The 18398-nt window shown below is 32.5% G+C and overlaps 2 protein-coding genes across 3 annotated transcripts; one reads left to right on the top strand and one right to left on the bottom strand.

Moving 5' to 3' along the window:
* Nucleotides 1–724: 724 nt before the first annotated feature.
* On the top strand, nt 725–3998 carry LOC148310606 (peroxisomal targeting signal 1 receptor-like). The gene is made up of 2 exons (XM_088258238.1): nt 725–895; nt 989–3998. The coding sequence occupies exon 2, from the start codon at nt 993–995 to the stop codon at nt 2679–2681; it is 1689 nt and encodes a 562-aa protein (XP_088114364.1). The 5' UTR covers nt 725–895; nt 989–992; the 3' UTR covers nt 2682–3998.
* A 1686-nt stretch (nt 3999–5684) lies between these two features.
* On the bottom strand, nt 5685–13960 carry LOC148310605 (uncharacterized). 2 transcript variants are annotated; one of them, XM_088258237.1, is made up of 5 exons: nt 13763–13960; nt 12895–13078; nt 11839–11984; nt 10943–11042; nt 5685–5851 (listed from the first exon to the last, which is right to left on the bottom strand). In XM_088258237.1, the coding sequence occupies exons 2-5, from the start codon at nt 13076–13078 to the stop codon at nt 5835–5837; spliced, it is 447 nt and encodes a 148-aa protein (XP_088114363.1). In that variant the 5' UTR covers nt 13763–13960; the 3' UTR covers nt 5685–5834. The 2 variants fall into 2 exon arrangements, with proteins under 2 accessions (XP_088114363.1, XP_088114362.1); XM_088258236.1 differs by lacking the exon at nt 5685–5851 and adding an exon at nt 8334–9675.
* Nucleotides 13961–18398: the final 4438 nt, after the last annotated feature.

The raw sequence follows: 18398 nt of genomic DNA, 5'->3' as shown, positions 1-18398 counted from the left end.
GGTTTTGAAAATAGGTGCCTGAAGCGAATACTGGGTATAAAGTGGTATGACTTCGTCAGGAATGGCGATGTGAGGAGAATAACTCAACAGCCCCTCATACTGGAAGTCCTAAAGAGGAGAAGGTGGACATGGTTGGGACATGTCTTTAGAATGCCATCTGAGTGCATCAACACCTCATGTCTCTTCTTCCAACCCCGAGGATTCCGGCACCCCGGAAGGCCGCTGACGATCATTCACCGACTATACTCAGTGGAACTTTGAGACGCCGGACTGACCTGGGAGGAAGCCAAGGAGATGGCGCGTGACAGAGTTACTTGGAGACGTCTCATATTGGCCATATGCTCCACCTAGGGAGCGAACATGGAATGAAGAAGGATCTATATGGAACCGACATTGTATACAATGAGCAATATTATAATTGACTTTTTAAGTACACTCTAAATAGTATAGCCTTATAACTATGCCTATGTAAGTACTTTAAAAAATATTTTTATTTGAGCATTACTTCGCTAGGGTGATCGTGCAACAATCGCTCAAAAAGAATGAACGCTCTAGAAAAGCGACCTTTGACTTTGACGTTTACTTATTCATTGTAATACACTTCGACAAATTTGTCTGCAGAATTCTTGGTGAGCGCTACTATCGCTTTTTTTTATACAAAACTGATTTTGACCATTCAAAACTGCATTATATATTTTTAGTTCCAAAGTAAAATATTTTCTACAAATAAGTTTGTCGAAGTGTATATAATTCATTGAATTTTGACATTTGGTGTGATAAATTGAAGTTTGTTATCGTAGTTCACGAAATACGCACAATGTTATTTCGAATATTTTATTAGAAATATTATGTTGTAACCGAAATATAAATTTGCTATTGAAAACATCACTCAAAGGTTGGTTTATAGATATTTCTCTTGTTTTTGCCCATTTTATTACAGTCATGTTTGTGAAATATTTGATGACATAGTTGTTTTGATTTATTTAAGGAAAATGGCTTTCCGAGGACTGGTTGAAGGTGAATGTGGTGGAAATAATAGTTTAGTAAATCTCGCTACTATTTTATCGAGAGATGGCGCAATCAATGCCAGACCGGCTGAGACACAAGATCAGTTTGTGGATGAATTTATCGCTCAACACCAACAGCCCCCTCCTCAAACTTTTCATATGCGCTCTTTACTTCACAGTTTAACAGATATCGAACAGGCTCAATCTAGTTCTAATAATAATCAAAGTCAACAACAATGGATGAATGAATATTCTCGAATGTCGAATGATGCGTTGTTTGCCGCTCCTAACGGACAAACCCCATGGAATGTAAGTTTGCAATATCCTCCTCAATATCCCATGATAATGCCGCATCATTTGGCATTCCGCCCAAATATGTTGGAAAGGCCGGTGGTACCGCTGCAGTACCTAGATGACGATCAAATGATTCAAAGTGTAGGGAACCAAATGTCTGTGGAAACAATGGCTCATGACAATACTCAACAAGAAATTCAAGAAAAAGCAAAAGAACTAGTAGAAGCCGTGGTAGATCAGAATGTTGCATACAGTCAGTTCATATCTTTCATGCAAAAAGTGGGTGGCGGAGAAATCCCCGTAGAAATGCCACAATCCACTTCCACATCCAGAACTTACTCGAACCAGGACGAACAGCTGGAGAAATTAAGCGAAAATTATAAAGAAGAATGGGCTAAATTAAGTGACGTGCAAGAACACCCCTGGCTTTCTCAATTCAGCCAACGAAACAACCCATTTACGGAATACACCTTCACACAAGAAAATACGATGGCGGATAATATAAATGCTTTAGAAATCGGAAAAGAGCGGCTCAAATTAGGAGACTTTCCCGGAGCCGTGCTGTGTTTCGAGGCAGCTGTACAACAGAAGCCAACGATGGCGGAAGGATGGCTCCTACTCGGCACCACTCAGGCTGAAAACGAGCAGGACCCGCAAGCTATCGCCGCTCTTACCAAATGTGTAGAGCTGGATCCCACTTGTCTCGCAGCCCACATGTCCTTGGGAGCCTCGTACACCAATGAGAACTATCCTCATCTCGCTTACCAATCCTTTAATAACTGGCTCAAGGCCAACCAGAGATATTCCGATCTTGTACCCCTCGACATAGATTTATCCAACATGGATAACACGACGTTACAGAACCACATCCAATCTTTGTTTATCAGAGCCGCTCAGATGAATCCTTCTCAAGTAGATCCGGATATTCAGTGTGCTTTAGGAGTTCTATTTAACATTTCTCAGGAGTACGATAAAGCTATTGACTGCTTCAAAGCGGCTCTGATGGTGAAATCTGAAGATTCTCGCTTATGGAACAGATTAGGAGCCACTTTGGCTAACGGCGATAGGTCCGAGGAAGCTGTCGACGCGTATTACCGCGCATTAACGCTGGAACCCGGTTTCATACGGGCCCGATACAATGTAGGAATCACATGCATGAACTTGAGCGCGTACAAAGAGGCCGCGGAACATTTCCTACATGCCCTGAATCAGCAGGCAAAAGCTCGAGGACTGACCCCAAACGTTAAACAAGAAGACACCAGTGTTACAATATGGACGACGTTAAGAATGGTTTGTGCGTTTATGGGTAAATACGAAATTACTAATTTAATCGACAACAGAGATTTACCTCAACTTAATAAACATTTTGGAATGGAATAGATAGAATATGATGAGGCTTAAATTTGTATATTGAAATTGACTTAATGGGGTCTTTACACATATTTTTATTTTATTATTTTATCAAAAGATAAAACATTAAAGAAACTTGACGGTTTACATAATAGTTTTTTTTACGATTTTAAATAAATTTTCCAAAATATGCATATTTTTAATTATTTACAAAAATATATTTTTTTACATTTTGAATTTATATTACATTAGTGATGATATTAGCTGGCGTTATGCAGAAAAAAAACCAGTCCACACATTACATTAAAAAATGAGTTAGGTATGGTATTTTGTGTACTTTTTCACAAAACACGTCAACAGAACCAATTAAATTTAAACATACTTTTTTTTAAATCCATTTAATCTTAATTTGACCTTAAATACTTATATCGCTTTCCAAACTCAGTTCATATTGAATTCCGAACCTCAGATCTGAAGTTGAATGTAGACTGGTTTCTTTTTGCAGAATGTCAGCTATTTCATACATGTTGAGACTTTTGACAGTTGGCAGCTTTGTATTTGAACAATTATTTCGTGGTATTTTGTTTTTGTGAAAACATGACGTGTCTTCAGAATAGTACAAATGTTTAAAGCTTCCAGTATGTACTTTCGACTGCTTACAGCTTTCGAGAAAGAATTAGAAAAGAATGATAGATGTAATACAAGGGCAACAGAAGACAGCGCCTGTGTCATCATGAATAATGCGGAGTCCTTTTATACTGTCTTATTATTAAAACAGATAGTTAATTATAAATGAAAACATAATTTTTATATACTTATAGTAACATCACACGAATTATTAAAATATGCGTTAAATATTCAATCACCATCCCCAATTTTTTTAAGAAATCCTATCGTAATGGACACACAAACATAAAATTGATATGTACCAACATATAAAATGTATAAATCATAGTACAAAAACATATGATTAAAGTCCCTAAGAGCATCAATTGTATACTGAACTAAACATTTTAACTACATAGTGTAGATAACTTTAAATTGAAAAAATTCAGTCACTATCTTTCTGATAACCCATTTAAAATTAAATAAAATTATCTACGCTGCATAACTAGTTCAAGTTCACACTTATCTTTTCATTGCAATTCTAGCCCTGGTATGGCAAACTGAGAGGTCAGAAAAATCATTACCTATATTGTTCCTGAATTTAGTCCATGACTATTCATTATTATTTAGTCATTCTATTAAAACTGAGTTCGGGATTCAGATAACCTTTCCAATAAGTGACATTTCCAGATTAGTTAGAGACATGCCTCTGTTAGGGATAAATGACAGTATAAAAAAAAACAATTTGCTACATCATGAAATATTGTGACATTTCCAGGTTAGTTGATACATGCCTGTTAGGGATAAATTGCAGTATAAAAAAATTGCTACATCATGAAATATTGCACATCTTCTGCTGGGAATTGTAGTGCTTTTTGAAAAATGCCATATTTCAACTGTTTCAATACATTTATTATCAAATGGGTGGTGTTGGTCAAGTATCAACTGCAATTATTTTCTTGTTTCCATTTCAATCTGCTCATAATAATGCATGATGTGGAAAAAATCAATTTGGATTAGGAGCAATCCAAGGATGGCTAGAAAGATTATCCACCAAAAATCCATTGTGGTGCTTCTGATTATTGAATAACACTATCCAAATCGTGATGTATGCACTTACTCAGATTTTACACTCATGTGCTATATATGTTATATTTTTATGTTATATGTATATTTAAGTATATTTTTAAAATAAAATTATTTGTTAATTTTACACCTTTTTGAAATAAAGTTATGTACATATATTGTTGATGATTTGTTTACTTACATTTTTCTTTTATTCTACAAATCCGGCCAGTTCCTTTTAGACATAACATTAACCGCTTACCAGATTAATTTTGGTGAGAAAATGTCACTACGGTCAGGCTCATCATTGCATATCATGGCGATATGAGATGACAAATACAAAACATTAATTAAAACTTTTTATTGAAGTTACTACATACATGATAACAAATATCAATTGTAATTACAAAAACAAAATAAAAGCTTCATCGTATTTTGAGACTTATCTAATCATATAATTATATAATGTAAATTACAGGTACATATTATACAGGTGGTACATCCATATAAATCTTGTAAAAGGTGATACGGGAGTATAAATTTAACAAATTCTTAATGATCATATATATACGCTATTTGTCGAAGGTGCTACAGTTTTAGAGATATGTATCTGTAATTTTTGATCTTTTGACTTAAAACAGATCCCTCTACCAATAGTCAGCGGTCATAACTACTTAATATTTTTTTAACCTTTTAATTGCTGAATTTGGACCACGATATTGACTCCATTGTGTCTATTTCCAAATTATTATTTTTATAAAAATAAATTAATAAGTCACTTCATTTAAAAAATATGTATGTTTCATGTGATTTGGGTTTAAAAAAATCCTAAAACTGCTAATTATTTTCAAAAAAATAATTTAAACCAGTTTTAAGAACTATAAAATACATATATTCTTGTTTTTTTTTTTTATAATACAAAAAATATTCTTGAAAATAATGAATGTAATTATTATTTTCAATTCACATTAAAAATAAAATAACAGAATATTTTTTGTTTTAAATATTAAAAAAAAAAAACAAAAAAACTATCTACATTAGCATTGTTAGAAAAATGTTTGAAAAACTCATTAATAAGCAATCTGTTCGAACACAAAAAAAATTACATAAAAAAATTGACTAACCAATATTATGTTAGGAAATATTTCTGATACATATAAGTTTTCCACACATATAAAAATAAAACAAAAAAATGCACATAACAAAAACACAACTACATGAGATGAGTAAAAAGTAATACATATACATAAAAGTAGCAGAGTATTCATTTAATCTGGAAAACAAAGTATTATATAAATGCATCAAAAATAAAACAAATACATTTTATCTCAAATGTTAAAATAACAAAATCTGGTTGGATATTCGAAAATCCTTTTAAAATTCAATGCTTTCTTTATCTTAGAACATGTATCAAATGGTTATATAGTCAAGTGGGTATATAGACTTATACGTCAAATAAGTTAGCTACATTTGTTATTGATGATCCGTTGATGCGGCAGAATCCTACAGCAGTTATTTTAAACTGGGGTCTAGAAAACAATTAAAAAAAAAAATTGCAATATTTTTCTGAAAAAAAAATCACGTGCGTACAGGAATGATGGATATCTCCAGGGCTTTTTTTCTTCTTCATAAAACGCAGTAGAACGGCGTTCCGGCACCCTTTTTTTACGGATAATTAATTTTTTAAATTTTCAAAATCAATTAGAGGAAACAATGTTTGTGCTTATGTAATTACTCTATATTTATATAATTCATCAAAATGATAAAATATGGTATTGAATGAATATTTCAATATTTTATTTTTAGTGAATTCTGGGACATTTTTTGGTTAATAAAAAAAAATATATAGCCCTGGATATATCACATCATGTAAAAAAGGTTGACATCAATGTGTATGGAGTACAATATGTACAAGGAATAATATATTGAAATCGGCTAAATTCAAGACACGCAGTTAGGCACTTGTACTTGAGAATTGGTACCTTGTACCTAGCACATACTTTTAGATAAATATATAATCTAATCTGAACAAAACTTATTTGTGAAACAGTTTACATCTTGGTATGGTTGAAACTTGATTTATTTTATTTAAGGCAGGATTTGAGGCTAATTTAAGAAAATTTACAATATGGAACAGACATTAGGCACAAATTTCTAACAGGTACAAAAGAAAACACAACTTTTAAACAAACAAAACACAACTCAACAAAAACTTGTAAAATCTAAAAGAAACCCTCTGAGAGATTTGTTATTTTCTCAATGTAAAAACAATAGAAAAAAACCACATCCAGATTAACCTTTCCAATGTATTAAATGAGATTACACTAATGAATTGGCATTAGAATTAATGACAACATTTTGAGTGTGTCCAAATACTTGTTCACAAAATCTGGATTATTTCCAATTACAGGAGTTATTTTCATATTATTTTTTGACATCTCATCAAAGATGAAGAAGAATATGGAAGTCTGGGCATTTACGGCGCTGACTATCTCTATTTTATAATTAAAATGTCACTTTGTTTTAAAATCACTATACATTTTTTTTATAACATAATTATAATGTCTACCGGTTTCGAAGCTAACCGCTTCTTTGTCAAGACTGATTAATCTTGATAAAGAAGCGGTTAGCTTCGAAACCGGTAGACATTATAATTAAGGTATAATAAAATATTTATAGTGATTTTAAAACAAAGTTACATTTTAATTATAAAATGGAAAATCACAAAGTTAGTGCTTTAGTAAATTATATGACTATCTCTAACTCAAAATTATGTAGTATATTACTTTTTTTAATATAAAAGCAATAATTTTGCCAAACATCATGAAATCTTTTGTATCTATTCTTGTAAAACAATAAACTTAAAATTGTCCTCATTAAAATTTCTTAAGATTTGACTAATTTGTTGGACATGTGGAAATTACAATTTATCATAAATAATGGGCTAGATTCCAATATTTATAATTGCCCTCATTATTTTCCATGAAAAGTGATGAATACATAGGGCGTTTGTGCACTACACGGAATTTTACCGTCCGGCAAGTCAGTTAGCGTTTTAAAACGATGATTGGCTTGGATTGGCTTGTGCTTTTGACCATCTTTCTTTGGATCAGTGCTCTTGATTGGTGCGTGAACACGTTGCACGTAAATTCAATCACGCTAAACTGTTGTAGTCGCTTTTATTTTTCAAAACCGAAAGGTAAAATTCCATGTAGTGTACAAGCGGCTTTCGGCAAAAAAAAAGAATAAAAATCACGCAACGTAAATATGTCTTCATTCAAGTTTTTTTTATTATCTAACGTCCAAGTGATCCAGAAATCTAGCTAAGGTTTATGCAACACCAATTTATTATGGCCCTAAGGCTTCAACTTTACAAATTTTATAACTTTTACCTGCTTGCGAGTGTATTTACTCTTTATGTTTAAAGTTACCATAATTTCCTGTAATTCATAAGTGAAAATTCTTGGCAAAAACACTCGCTATCTCGCTAAAGGCATAATTTTAAACAGTTCAATGATTCTAAGTTAGCAATGAAGTTACTTAGGTACATGATTTTGGATCTATGATTTGGCTGGTGAGTTTACATAGGATATGAGTTTACTTATGTACTAGGTATATACATACTAACTTACCTAACACTATAAAAGTACGTCATATTGTACACTAAAAGGCAACAAAGTCGTTACTATGCACCTTCCTCACCTTAAAATTACCAACAGCTTTTCACACAAATCTCTCACATCCTATATGACGCGATTTAGTGTAAATTAAAATGTTACAGTGCTGAGAGTCAAATTATTGACTTCATAATCCAACTACAAAATTGTGGAGGGTCAAATTATTAGCATTTACTTCATCAATTGTACTGACAAAGTAACAAATAAAAATTTAAATTGACAAAAAAATTATGGATTAAATTGTACAGCACTAAAACGGTTAAAATGAACATGTTTTACAAATTGATTGCAGACAAAATATCAATATAAAATATTCAGAAAAGGTGTTTTCATTTATAAATTAATTCAATTACATTTTTGCCTAGAAATATAATAATAAGATAGGAAACTAGCCCATTATAAATTTAATAAATATATAACAGTAGAGAATGAAATACATACTTTAATAATGTGTCATAATTAATCGTATAAACTTTCAAGTTGTCTCTTGATATTATTAGCGGTTATGTTTCTGCTTCTCGTATTAGGAGTTTCAAACGCCATACTGAATGCGGTCTTTTTACCTTTTCCGACAGGCGTTTTCAAAAATTTAACACTATCCTTCAATGTCTTGAAGATTTCTTGAGATTTTGTATTTTTTGCAGAACCGGATTCTAAAACTGCGATATTTTTGCTGTTTTCAATAGCAGATTTTAAAACAGCTTTTCTTAAATCTTGGCTTTTGACCGATTTTGACTGCGGGGAATTTTTCATTTTTGGCGAATTCAACTTTCGTCGTAATGGAGATAAACATTCTTTCTTTATTTGGAAACGTTTAGATTTCGGAGAGTTGAACTTTATTTTAAGCGGAGACACATTTTCTTTTTTGCTACTTCCGAGTCTGTAACTCGTGATTGAACTCACATTTCCTTCCTTGTCATTTTGATTAGTAGGAGTATAAAGTTTATCCGACTTTTGAGTATTAGCTATATTTTTCGTGACAGGTTTAGTAAAATTATCTTTACTGAACTTGTCAAATATGGATTTTGCTGATAAATTCAACGCTACCGGAATACTCGTTCGTTTATTCTTTTTACTTGATTTTTCAGCTCCATCATTCAATAGCTTGAGTAGATCATTTGTCATATTATAAATTTGTTTGTTACTTTCTATGCAGGATATTAAAATTTTCTTATTGTTTGATATCTCATCCAGAAGTGACGCAAAAAATTTCAATTGGTTATCAGAATTTTCTATGTTTTCCTTTATTTTATGTTGGATTTCAGTAATTTTTTGTTTGATGTCGGACTTATTTGTTGTTAGTTCCGTTCTGGACAACACGTCACTGAGTAAATTGGACAAATGCGAATCCACGGAAGTTGAGTCTGTGGTCGCATTACTTTCTATGATACTTCTTTCCGTAGGATTGATTTGTGGCGACGATTCTTCGCATATGGAAACGTCAAAAGATTCGTTAACATTTCTGTACTGTGTGAACATTTGAGCATTTGTGGCGGATGAAGGGTTGTGCGATTCGGATACGATGTGTCGACTTCTCAATTCGTAAGTGTGGTGTTCGGTATTTGCTATCGTTGACCTGTTGTGGTTCCTCGTCACTCCCGTCAGTGCGGGTTTCTGCACAAACTGACCGCCCGTGCGGGTTTCTTTATTTTGAGTAGTTACAGGTTTGGAGACACCTGTAACGATTCAAATGAGCATAAGTCAATGAAAAAAAATGTATATGGACTAGTATAAATAAAACGAAAGCTATATGTATATGCTATGCTTGTAGTGATATTTTGCACCAATTTTGCTTTAGCACCAGATGTCAAAACTATGTACTGCCATATTGATTCGTATTTTTTTTTCAACATTAGTTAATTTTCATTTAAGGTTAATAAGAGGTTTACTAGATCATCACTCCCTGTATCCTACCCTGATCCGTTTAAAATTATAATTTTCTAGTAAATTATCATTGCTCTGTGCCTCATGTTCTCCAACTGACACAATAGATTTTAAGCAATAGCGGTGTTTACTAAGTTAACCCTTCCTTACGATGCTAAAAACTCCGACGCGTTCCGGTGATATGTATTTTGTACCATATGAAAATGTGGTTTAAAAATGGGAAAAATATGAATATTCCTAAATGTTGCTTTTATTGACCATAGTTGAAGTTGAAATGTAACAATTTTGTAATGTTAGCTCTAGTATTATATGAAAACGAGAAAAAAAATACATCGCAATTAACCGCGACCGTTGGCGTAGCGAAACGACTGTCGCGCAAGACGATCTGCGTTCTACTGGCGTAGTAAACACGTTACGACATGTGTGTATACTTACAAAGCACGCCACACGCGTACACACAGAAACTTTTGGGTTGTGGTGAGTTTGTTCCAAATTATATTCACAAATTATTTATTTCTGTCGCTGAAAATGAATAACTTTTAAACTTTATAAAATGAAATAACTTTGTTATAACCAGTTTTTTAATAATACAATTTAACCTGCCGGTTTCAACAAGAACCTTGTCATCATCAGGGTTTATATTAATTCAAAAACATTAAAATACTCTCACCAAAAAAAAAAAAACATCCACACTCCGTAAAAATCCTAAATGCGAAAAGAATAACTTTTATATTATAATACTTTCATGTAATACATAATTATATTACGCAGGAATACAAAAATTCTGGGCCCATATTCGTTGATGTTCTCATTTGAAAAGTCGAGTTGTAGTAAATACATATCACCGGGAGGGGAAGGTTAAACATAAATTAAAAATGAAAAGATTTTTACCTTAATTTACATGTGGCTATAAAATTTTACATATTGCAAATGCATAATGATTTACCATGGTACATCCAATTATTCAACAAATTGTTTCAAGTTTATCACAATTGTGATGAGAAAGTAGGATGCTATATTGGGTTTCTATTTTATGAAGGCGAAATGTATGTAAATTACCTTTATTATTGGTTTTGTCAGCTTGAAATCTGGCCGGGGCCATTGTCTGCCTGGTGAGTTGTTTGGATTTTGGGTGTACTTGCAACTGAGTCTCTTCCAGCTGAAGGTGAAAAGTACATCATTTTAACTTACTGAATTTCGGACTGCGAAAATACTACCATAAATAGTACGGCTGTCCAAACTCAAAACACAGTAAGGGATTTTTTTTTTTGTAGTACGTTATTTTGCATTTTTGGACTAAATAGATTCTACTTGGTCCAAAAATGCAAAATAACGTACTACAAAAAAAATGTCACTTACTGTGTTTTGAGTTTGGACAGCCGAGTACATCTGCCTAAGGTAAAGTATGCTATAAATACATATTGAATAAATTATCAGTTATCATGTCGATCCGAGCCATATTTGAACATAGGACATGTATGGTTCAATTCAATTCAATTCTTTATCCGCACCCCAATAGTGCATAGGGCACTGCATTATATAAACACAGTGTTATCTTGATCGTTAACACACGAAGGAAAGGTGATCAGCCCTCCGCTTCAGGTACCATGATCGTTAACACACGAAGTATAGGTGATCAGCCCTCCACTTCGGGTATCAGTCCAGGGTGATATTGAATAAATATTAGAGTGAAAAAATCACTTATATTTATTTGACCCCCCAGGGAATCGAACCCGGGACCTCCAGAACGGTAGCCGAGCGTGCTGACCATTACACTACGGAGGCGGACAAAAATGGCGGACATGTATGGTAGTCCTACTATAAATTTAGAGTTACTATAAATTTATACAAATATTTAGTTGAAAATGGTGTGTGTGTATATGTGTGTGAAAAAAAGAAGCAAACAAAGACTCTTGAAGTTTTAAGATATGCATTTAGAAATAAAAATATCTCACCTGATTTGTTGCAATGAAATTGAGGGCCCGCCGCACAATGGCGTGGTCGGCTTTTCTGGCCTGAACATTTTTTTTGGAAGTTGATAAATATGGCTTGTGCATCTGATTTCCCGGCTTCGCAAACTTTTTAACAGAAGTTATATTCTCTGCAATAGAAACCGGCGGGCATTATTGAAATGAATGAGATTAGATGATGCTTTTTCATATCGCTCACTCCTTTCAACAACGTCATATATCAAAAAACTTGATTTTTCAGGAGATTGTGTTTAAAGTTTAAAAATATAATGAAATGTAATAAAAATAAATATCAAGCCACTAATTTAACTTTTCACTGTGCAACAGATCTTTTTAGGTAAAACCTGAATGTTTTTTCTCAATTTGAAAAATATTAAGTATATTTAAAAATATGATTAAACAATACCTTTTCTTCAAAATGCAAAAACAACAATTTCTGCCCTGTAGGGGATAAATATTAAGTTAAAAATATGCTGCTTTTGCTGGAAAAATTTTATTTTCTGGGCATTTCGAAAACATGCACAACTGAAAATTGTCGATTTTTGATTTATGACGTTCTTGAAAGGAGTGAGCGATATAACAACAACAATAAAAAAATCCTAAAAATTATTGATATGAAAAATCATAAACTTCCAACATTTTGAAATAATAGACATTCATAAAAAAATTATAATAAACACATAATTAACATGATATACATAGTCATAATGACTACAGCCTCCCCCCAATTGTCCATATTCTAATAATAATAAAAGAAACAGTTTTGAACCCCTCTTCGCCCTAAAACATCCCAAGGCACAATTAAAATTCTTTTTTAAAATTTTTAAAATTCTCCATGTATAGTGTTATTTGAGTGACAGTTATAGCTCTCATTTCAGGAGAGACACGATAACTATGAATAAGTAAGGTATACAATGTAGCAAAGTATTGAAGAATCAATACCATCTAATAGTAAAAAAATTATGTAATTTTTACACAAGTAAAGCAAATGGATATATATTTTAAAATATAATTTAGTCTAACTGTACAAAAAAATCTTACGGCGTCTATCAGGATGAAACATTTCTGGAAACAAGTCCACAAGCCTTTTAGCTTGTGAGATGGGACGTTGCGAAATTTCCGCTTGATTCTGATGATTAGTTCTCGTGGTCTTGCTATACATCATTTCCATTTCAGCAATAGTTAGCACGCGCATAGGTGTTTTTATTGGGCCTTTTTGTGCCATCTGAAACAAGTTCATAATGCAGTGAAATATGTTAAGCTGCAGAGAACACTGCAATAGTGATTATTCGGTTATAACTTCATGTTCATAAATTTAACCTAATCAATGTTCATACATTGATTTATGGAAAGTCAATTAGATGTTTTCACATTGTGAATAATCCCAAGCAATTGTCGCGTATCTTAAGTGAACGCCTAATAGAAATTTCGCTAATTTCCTTTTTTTAACGAAAATTTTTAATTTTTAAACAAATAAAATTAATGAAAATGTATCCAGATATTATTGAAAAATAATTAATTCTAATGTCTACATCAGAACTAGCATTACAGAAGTAATTTAGCCATAAAGTGCAATTACCGACTTATCGACTACATAAATACGACCGCAATTATCGACTACATAAATATACATTATTGTGTTCCATGTGTATGTAGGTATACAGTTAGGTGTATTTTTGGAATCGATAAATTTGATTTTATGCTAAATTATGATGTTTTTACTCCGTGAAGTAAACCGAGATAAGTTTGACACTTTGAAATTTCACATGAGCATTTAAGAGTTAAAATAAAAACAATAAGAATATCACGACGGAACAACAATATGAGTATTTACTTTTAATAATATAGTTTGATTAAATTGAAAAACGTAAAAAACATTTAACAGAGTGGTAAAATAAACAAAACTTACTTTGAGAGTTGATTGTTTCAGGGTGGTTACCGACCATAAAATTGCGCAGCCTTATTTTTATTATGACTTATAAATAAATCAATAAACAAAAAATCAAATTATCATTTAAGTTAATTAAATATTATTTATTCGTAACGTTTTTTCAAAAACATACGTTTACCGATGGCACAAAATTCAATTCAAAACGCCATAGAACATGTTGATGTTTCCAAAGTAGCCATAATGAAAAAACAGATCATATAAAAAACGGGGTTTGTTGATCATTAAACACACAAATTTTAGAACCGACAGAGGTTGTCAAATAAGTTTAAAAAATTAAATATTTTAACTGTTAATCCAGCCTAGCTAGAGTTTGGACAATTCACCAGTTGACATAACTTGATGCACACTGATTCAGCAACAGACCTTTCAACTTGCTTTTTCTTCTCCATATTATTCCTCATTACTGAGGGTTGTGACCCTTGTGGAAGCAATGACTCTTCTCCAGTTATCCCTTGATTGCGCTGCACGTAGTGCTCCAGCCACCGAGGTGCCTGCTACTGCCTTAACTTGATTGGTCCATCATGTAGGGATCTTCCTCTCTGTCTCTTCCGGCTACCGACCCAAAGAACTGAAGAATCCGTCGTGTAGAGATATTGGCCAGAGTCAAGCCATCCAATTATGGTTCCTGGCGAATGGACTCGTTGGTGTGTCTAGCTGTCCATAAAATTCGGAGCATAGGCCTCCAATACCACATTTCGAAAGTGTTTATTTTTCTTCATTCTACTACTTTTATGGTCCAAGTTTCAGAAGCACTGAGAAAAATGGAGAGGACCAAGCTCCTGACAAGCTGTATCTTGGTGTTGTTACTCGCATCCCAGTTTTTGTTTAGATTAGACATGGCACTTTTGGCGATGGCAATACGATGTCTGATCTCTCCTGATCTCACCTTGCTTACTTATATTTAAAATATAAAAATAAAACCAGAATATTTCTGTATTTTAAAGATTTATTTCTATTTAAACATAGAATATCACATAAAAGCAATTTCCGTTTATCAATATTTATTGTAACTGCTATTCCATAGGAAAAATATTATGACATAAAACTATATCTTCAGTAACCAACTTTAAGATGTCAGAATAAGTACAAAAATAAATAAATTTTATGCAAACACATCTGGTAACATTGCAATTATTTGTTTCAATTTGCAAGACAATGAAACACAAAATTTTCAAAGTGCATTTTTTTTTGTACAGTATTATTTAACTGCATTATTTTTTACTTAATGATAGACATTATGTATTTTGTTGTTAAATTTAAGTTTTTTCTGGCATTTAGATATTATAAAAGAAGAAAACAAGAATTGAATAGCTGTTTCCATTTTTGTTTTATTTTTCGTCACATTGTAATAACGGAACCCAGTCGTTGGTCAAATAAAACAAATGTGGAAAAGGCTATTTCCTTGAATTTTATTCTTATATTTATTCCAGGTTCAACCATGTGTTAGTATTTCTTAACACACACATTATATATATATATATATATATATATATATATATATATATATATATATATATATATATATAGTCCGCCTCCGTAGTGTAATGGTCAGCACGCTCGGCTACCGTTCTGGAGGTCCCGGGTTCGATTCCCAAGGGGGGTAAAATAAATACAAGTGATTTTTTCACTGTAATATTTATTCAATATTACCATGGACTGGTACCTGAAGCGGAGGGCCGATCACCTTTCCTTCATGTGTAAACGATCAAGATAACACTGCGTTTATATGACACAGTGCCCTATGCACCACTGGGGTGCGGATAAGGGTTTTATTATTATTATATATATATATATATATATATATATATATATATTATATATATATATATATTTCAACTGTAATTCGCGGACTCAGCATAAACTATGGGAATAGAATTTTCACACGTAAACTTGGTGACACATTTTTTTCACATGTCGAAGTATTGCATACGTACAGTTAATTCTTATCATTGTATTTAAGGCGCAGAAATATCTTTCATGCATAAATAGCACCTCGATAAAAATATGGAACATACGAAGTGATAAGTGCCAACATTTCTTAGTATAAATGGATAATAACTATTACTTTTAAGACTTGAAGGTCATTTTTCCTAGTAATACTTGTTGAAATAAGTAAGTTTTTATTACTAGAGACCTTCATGAAATGGACATAAGGTTTTTCTCGGATCGTGAACCAGAATCCGGAATTCAATAGAATCTAGAATCCAGAATATCTGAACAAAAATTTGGACACTCAAAATATTGTGTTAAATAAGTAGGTTAAGTGAGGGATCTCTTCTTTCTCTTCAAACCCTTATCCGCACCCCAATGGTGCATAGGGCACTACATCATATAAACGCAGTGTTATCTTGATCGTTACCACATGAAAGAAAGGTAATCAGCCCTTCGCTTCAGGTAATAGTCTAGGGCATGGGTCGGCAACCTGCGGCCCGCGAGACATCCTGGTGCGGCCCGCGAGATTCTCGCCGCAACGCACATGACGGACGATATTATACACAATCGACTGAAAGGAAGCGAGAAAGGGAGCGAAGGGAATCTCATTGATTTTATTAAATACAATAAATGTCGTTAAAATATACACTTAGCGTTTTATTTTTAAAACTAAAATATTTGTACATAAATATTGTATGTATACCTACTGCAAGTGCGGCCCGCACTGATCCCCATGAAAAATATTTGGCCCTTTTACAACAAAAGGTTGTCGACCCATGGTCTAGGGTAATATTGATTAAATATTAGAGTGAAAAATCACTTTAATTTATTTGATTCCCCGGGTATCGAACCCAGAAGTGAAGGATAATATAGAAAAAATTACAATTGCGGAACTATAATATAAATATATATGAAATGCAATATTTAAAAAAAAAAGTTAATAAGATAAGAAAAGATTTATAATTTCTTAATGTAATCTTAACAGATTATGCATTTGTGGATTGATAATGATGATGAAATATGTGCTTGATTATTTTACTGCTATTGTATAACATTATTGTCTACGCATTTAATACTTCATGGGAAACACTTATATGGGCTATATTAAACCTTTGCCTTAAGGTGCTAAAAAATTCCGCGTGCACCGGTGATATGTATTTTGTTCACCGTATGAAAATGTGGTTTAAAAATGTGAATATTCCTAAATGTTGCTTTTATTGACTATAGTTGAAGTTGAAATGTAACAATTTTGTAATGTTAGCTCTGGTAAGTATCTGAAAACGAGAAAAAATACATCACTGGTAGCCGCATTAACTAACGTAGCGACATGACCGCTGCATACGACTGCGCACTACTAAACTTGCAACGACATGCCTGTATACACAAACAGTATGAAGCCGCGTGTGCGTAAAGTGCGACACGCGCGCACACTCTGAGAAACGTTTGTGTATTGGTGATTTTATTCCAGGTTTTTTCACAAATTATTTATTTCCATCGCTGCAAATGAATAACTTTTTATTATAATACTTTCATGTGATACATAATTAAACTACGGAGGAATACAAAAATTCTGAGCCCGTATCTATTATATTTTATATTGATATTCTCATTTTAAAAGTCGAGTTGTGGTAAATTCATATCACCGGGATGGGAAGGTTAAAGAATGACTTCAAGGAGGTCGAAGTCCAATAAGACCCAGTTTACAATAGTCAAATTGAAGAATGATCAGATTCGCAAGGAGAGGTTCGGACAGTTCGGGCTGTAGAAGCGAGTTAAGGGATTGCCACACAATGAGCAAGACAATTGAGATTAAATACTCCAAAAATTAACCTAATTTCCAACTTTTTTAACTGTGAAAAATATAAAAAAATAAGTTGAAATGAGTTTTTTACACAGTAAAAAGATAATTGAAATAAATAAGTGTATATATAAAAAAATATCATAGGCTTAGTGCAAGAAGTCACTCACTACCAACAAAAGTAGCATGTATTTGGAGATAATGATGACGAAAGCTTTATTTATTTATGAACAAATAATGTATCTTGAATAATACAATTAAAACATAAATTTGTACTGAAATTTAGATTAAATAGTAATTCTACGTATTTAGAAAATGAAACATAAGCAAAAAAAACTGAAAAAAATTTGAACAATTTGAGTGACTTTTTGCAAAATATAAAAACACTACTGACCCTTATCCGCATCCAATAGTGCATAGGACACTGTATCAAATTGATCCTATATTATTAGTCCTGCGCTTCGGGTACCAGTTGAGGTTAATATTAAATAAATATTGAGTTCAAATAACACCTGTAATTATTCAACCACCCCCCTAGGAGGCGAACAAAATTCATCAGACATTCTTATAACTAATACCTTAAACATTCTCCTTTTTTCTTGTGGATCAGGATCTCTCTTAATTTCATCATGTAAATCTGATCGACGTAGTTTCTTCTCACATCAGGCAAATTTTAATATCAGCTTAATTCAACTTTTTCATGTCTTATTGTTTCGGTCATGTCTTAATTGATTGCATGTCATAATCAATTTTCTTTCATATATTTTTACAAAGATTGTAAAATGTGCCCTCCACATGGGAAGACTTAGTGTGAGGGCACATTATTGTAATTTGTAATTATCGCTATAATGAAACAAAAATAAA

The sequence above is a fragment of the Brachycentrus maculatus genome, unplaced genomic scaffold, assembly GCF_059751285.1.
Source record: "Brachycentrus maculatus isolate JH-2025_06_01 unplaced genomic scaffold, ASM5975128v1 h1tg000091l, whole genome shotgun sequence".
In the NCBI taxonomy this organism is placed as follows: Eukaryota; Metazoa; Arthropoda; class Insecta; order Trichoptera; family Brachycentridae; genus Brachycentrus; species Brachycentrus maculatus.
Note: the sequence above shows the minus strand (reverse complement) of the source record. Positions and strands in the feature narration are given on the sequence as shown.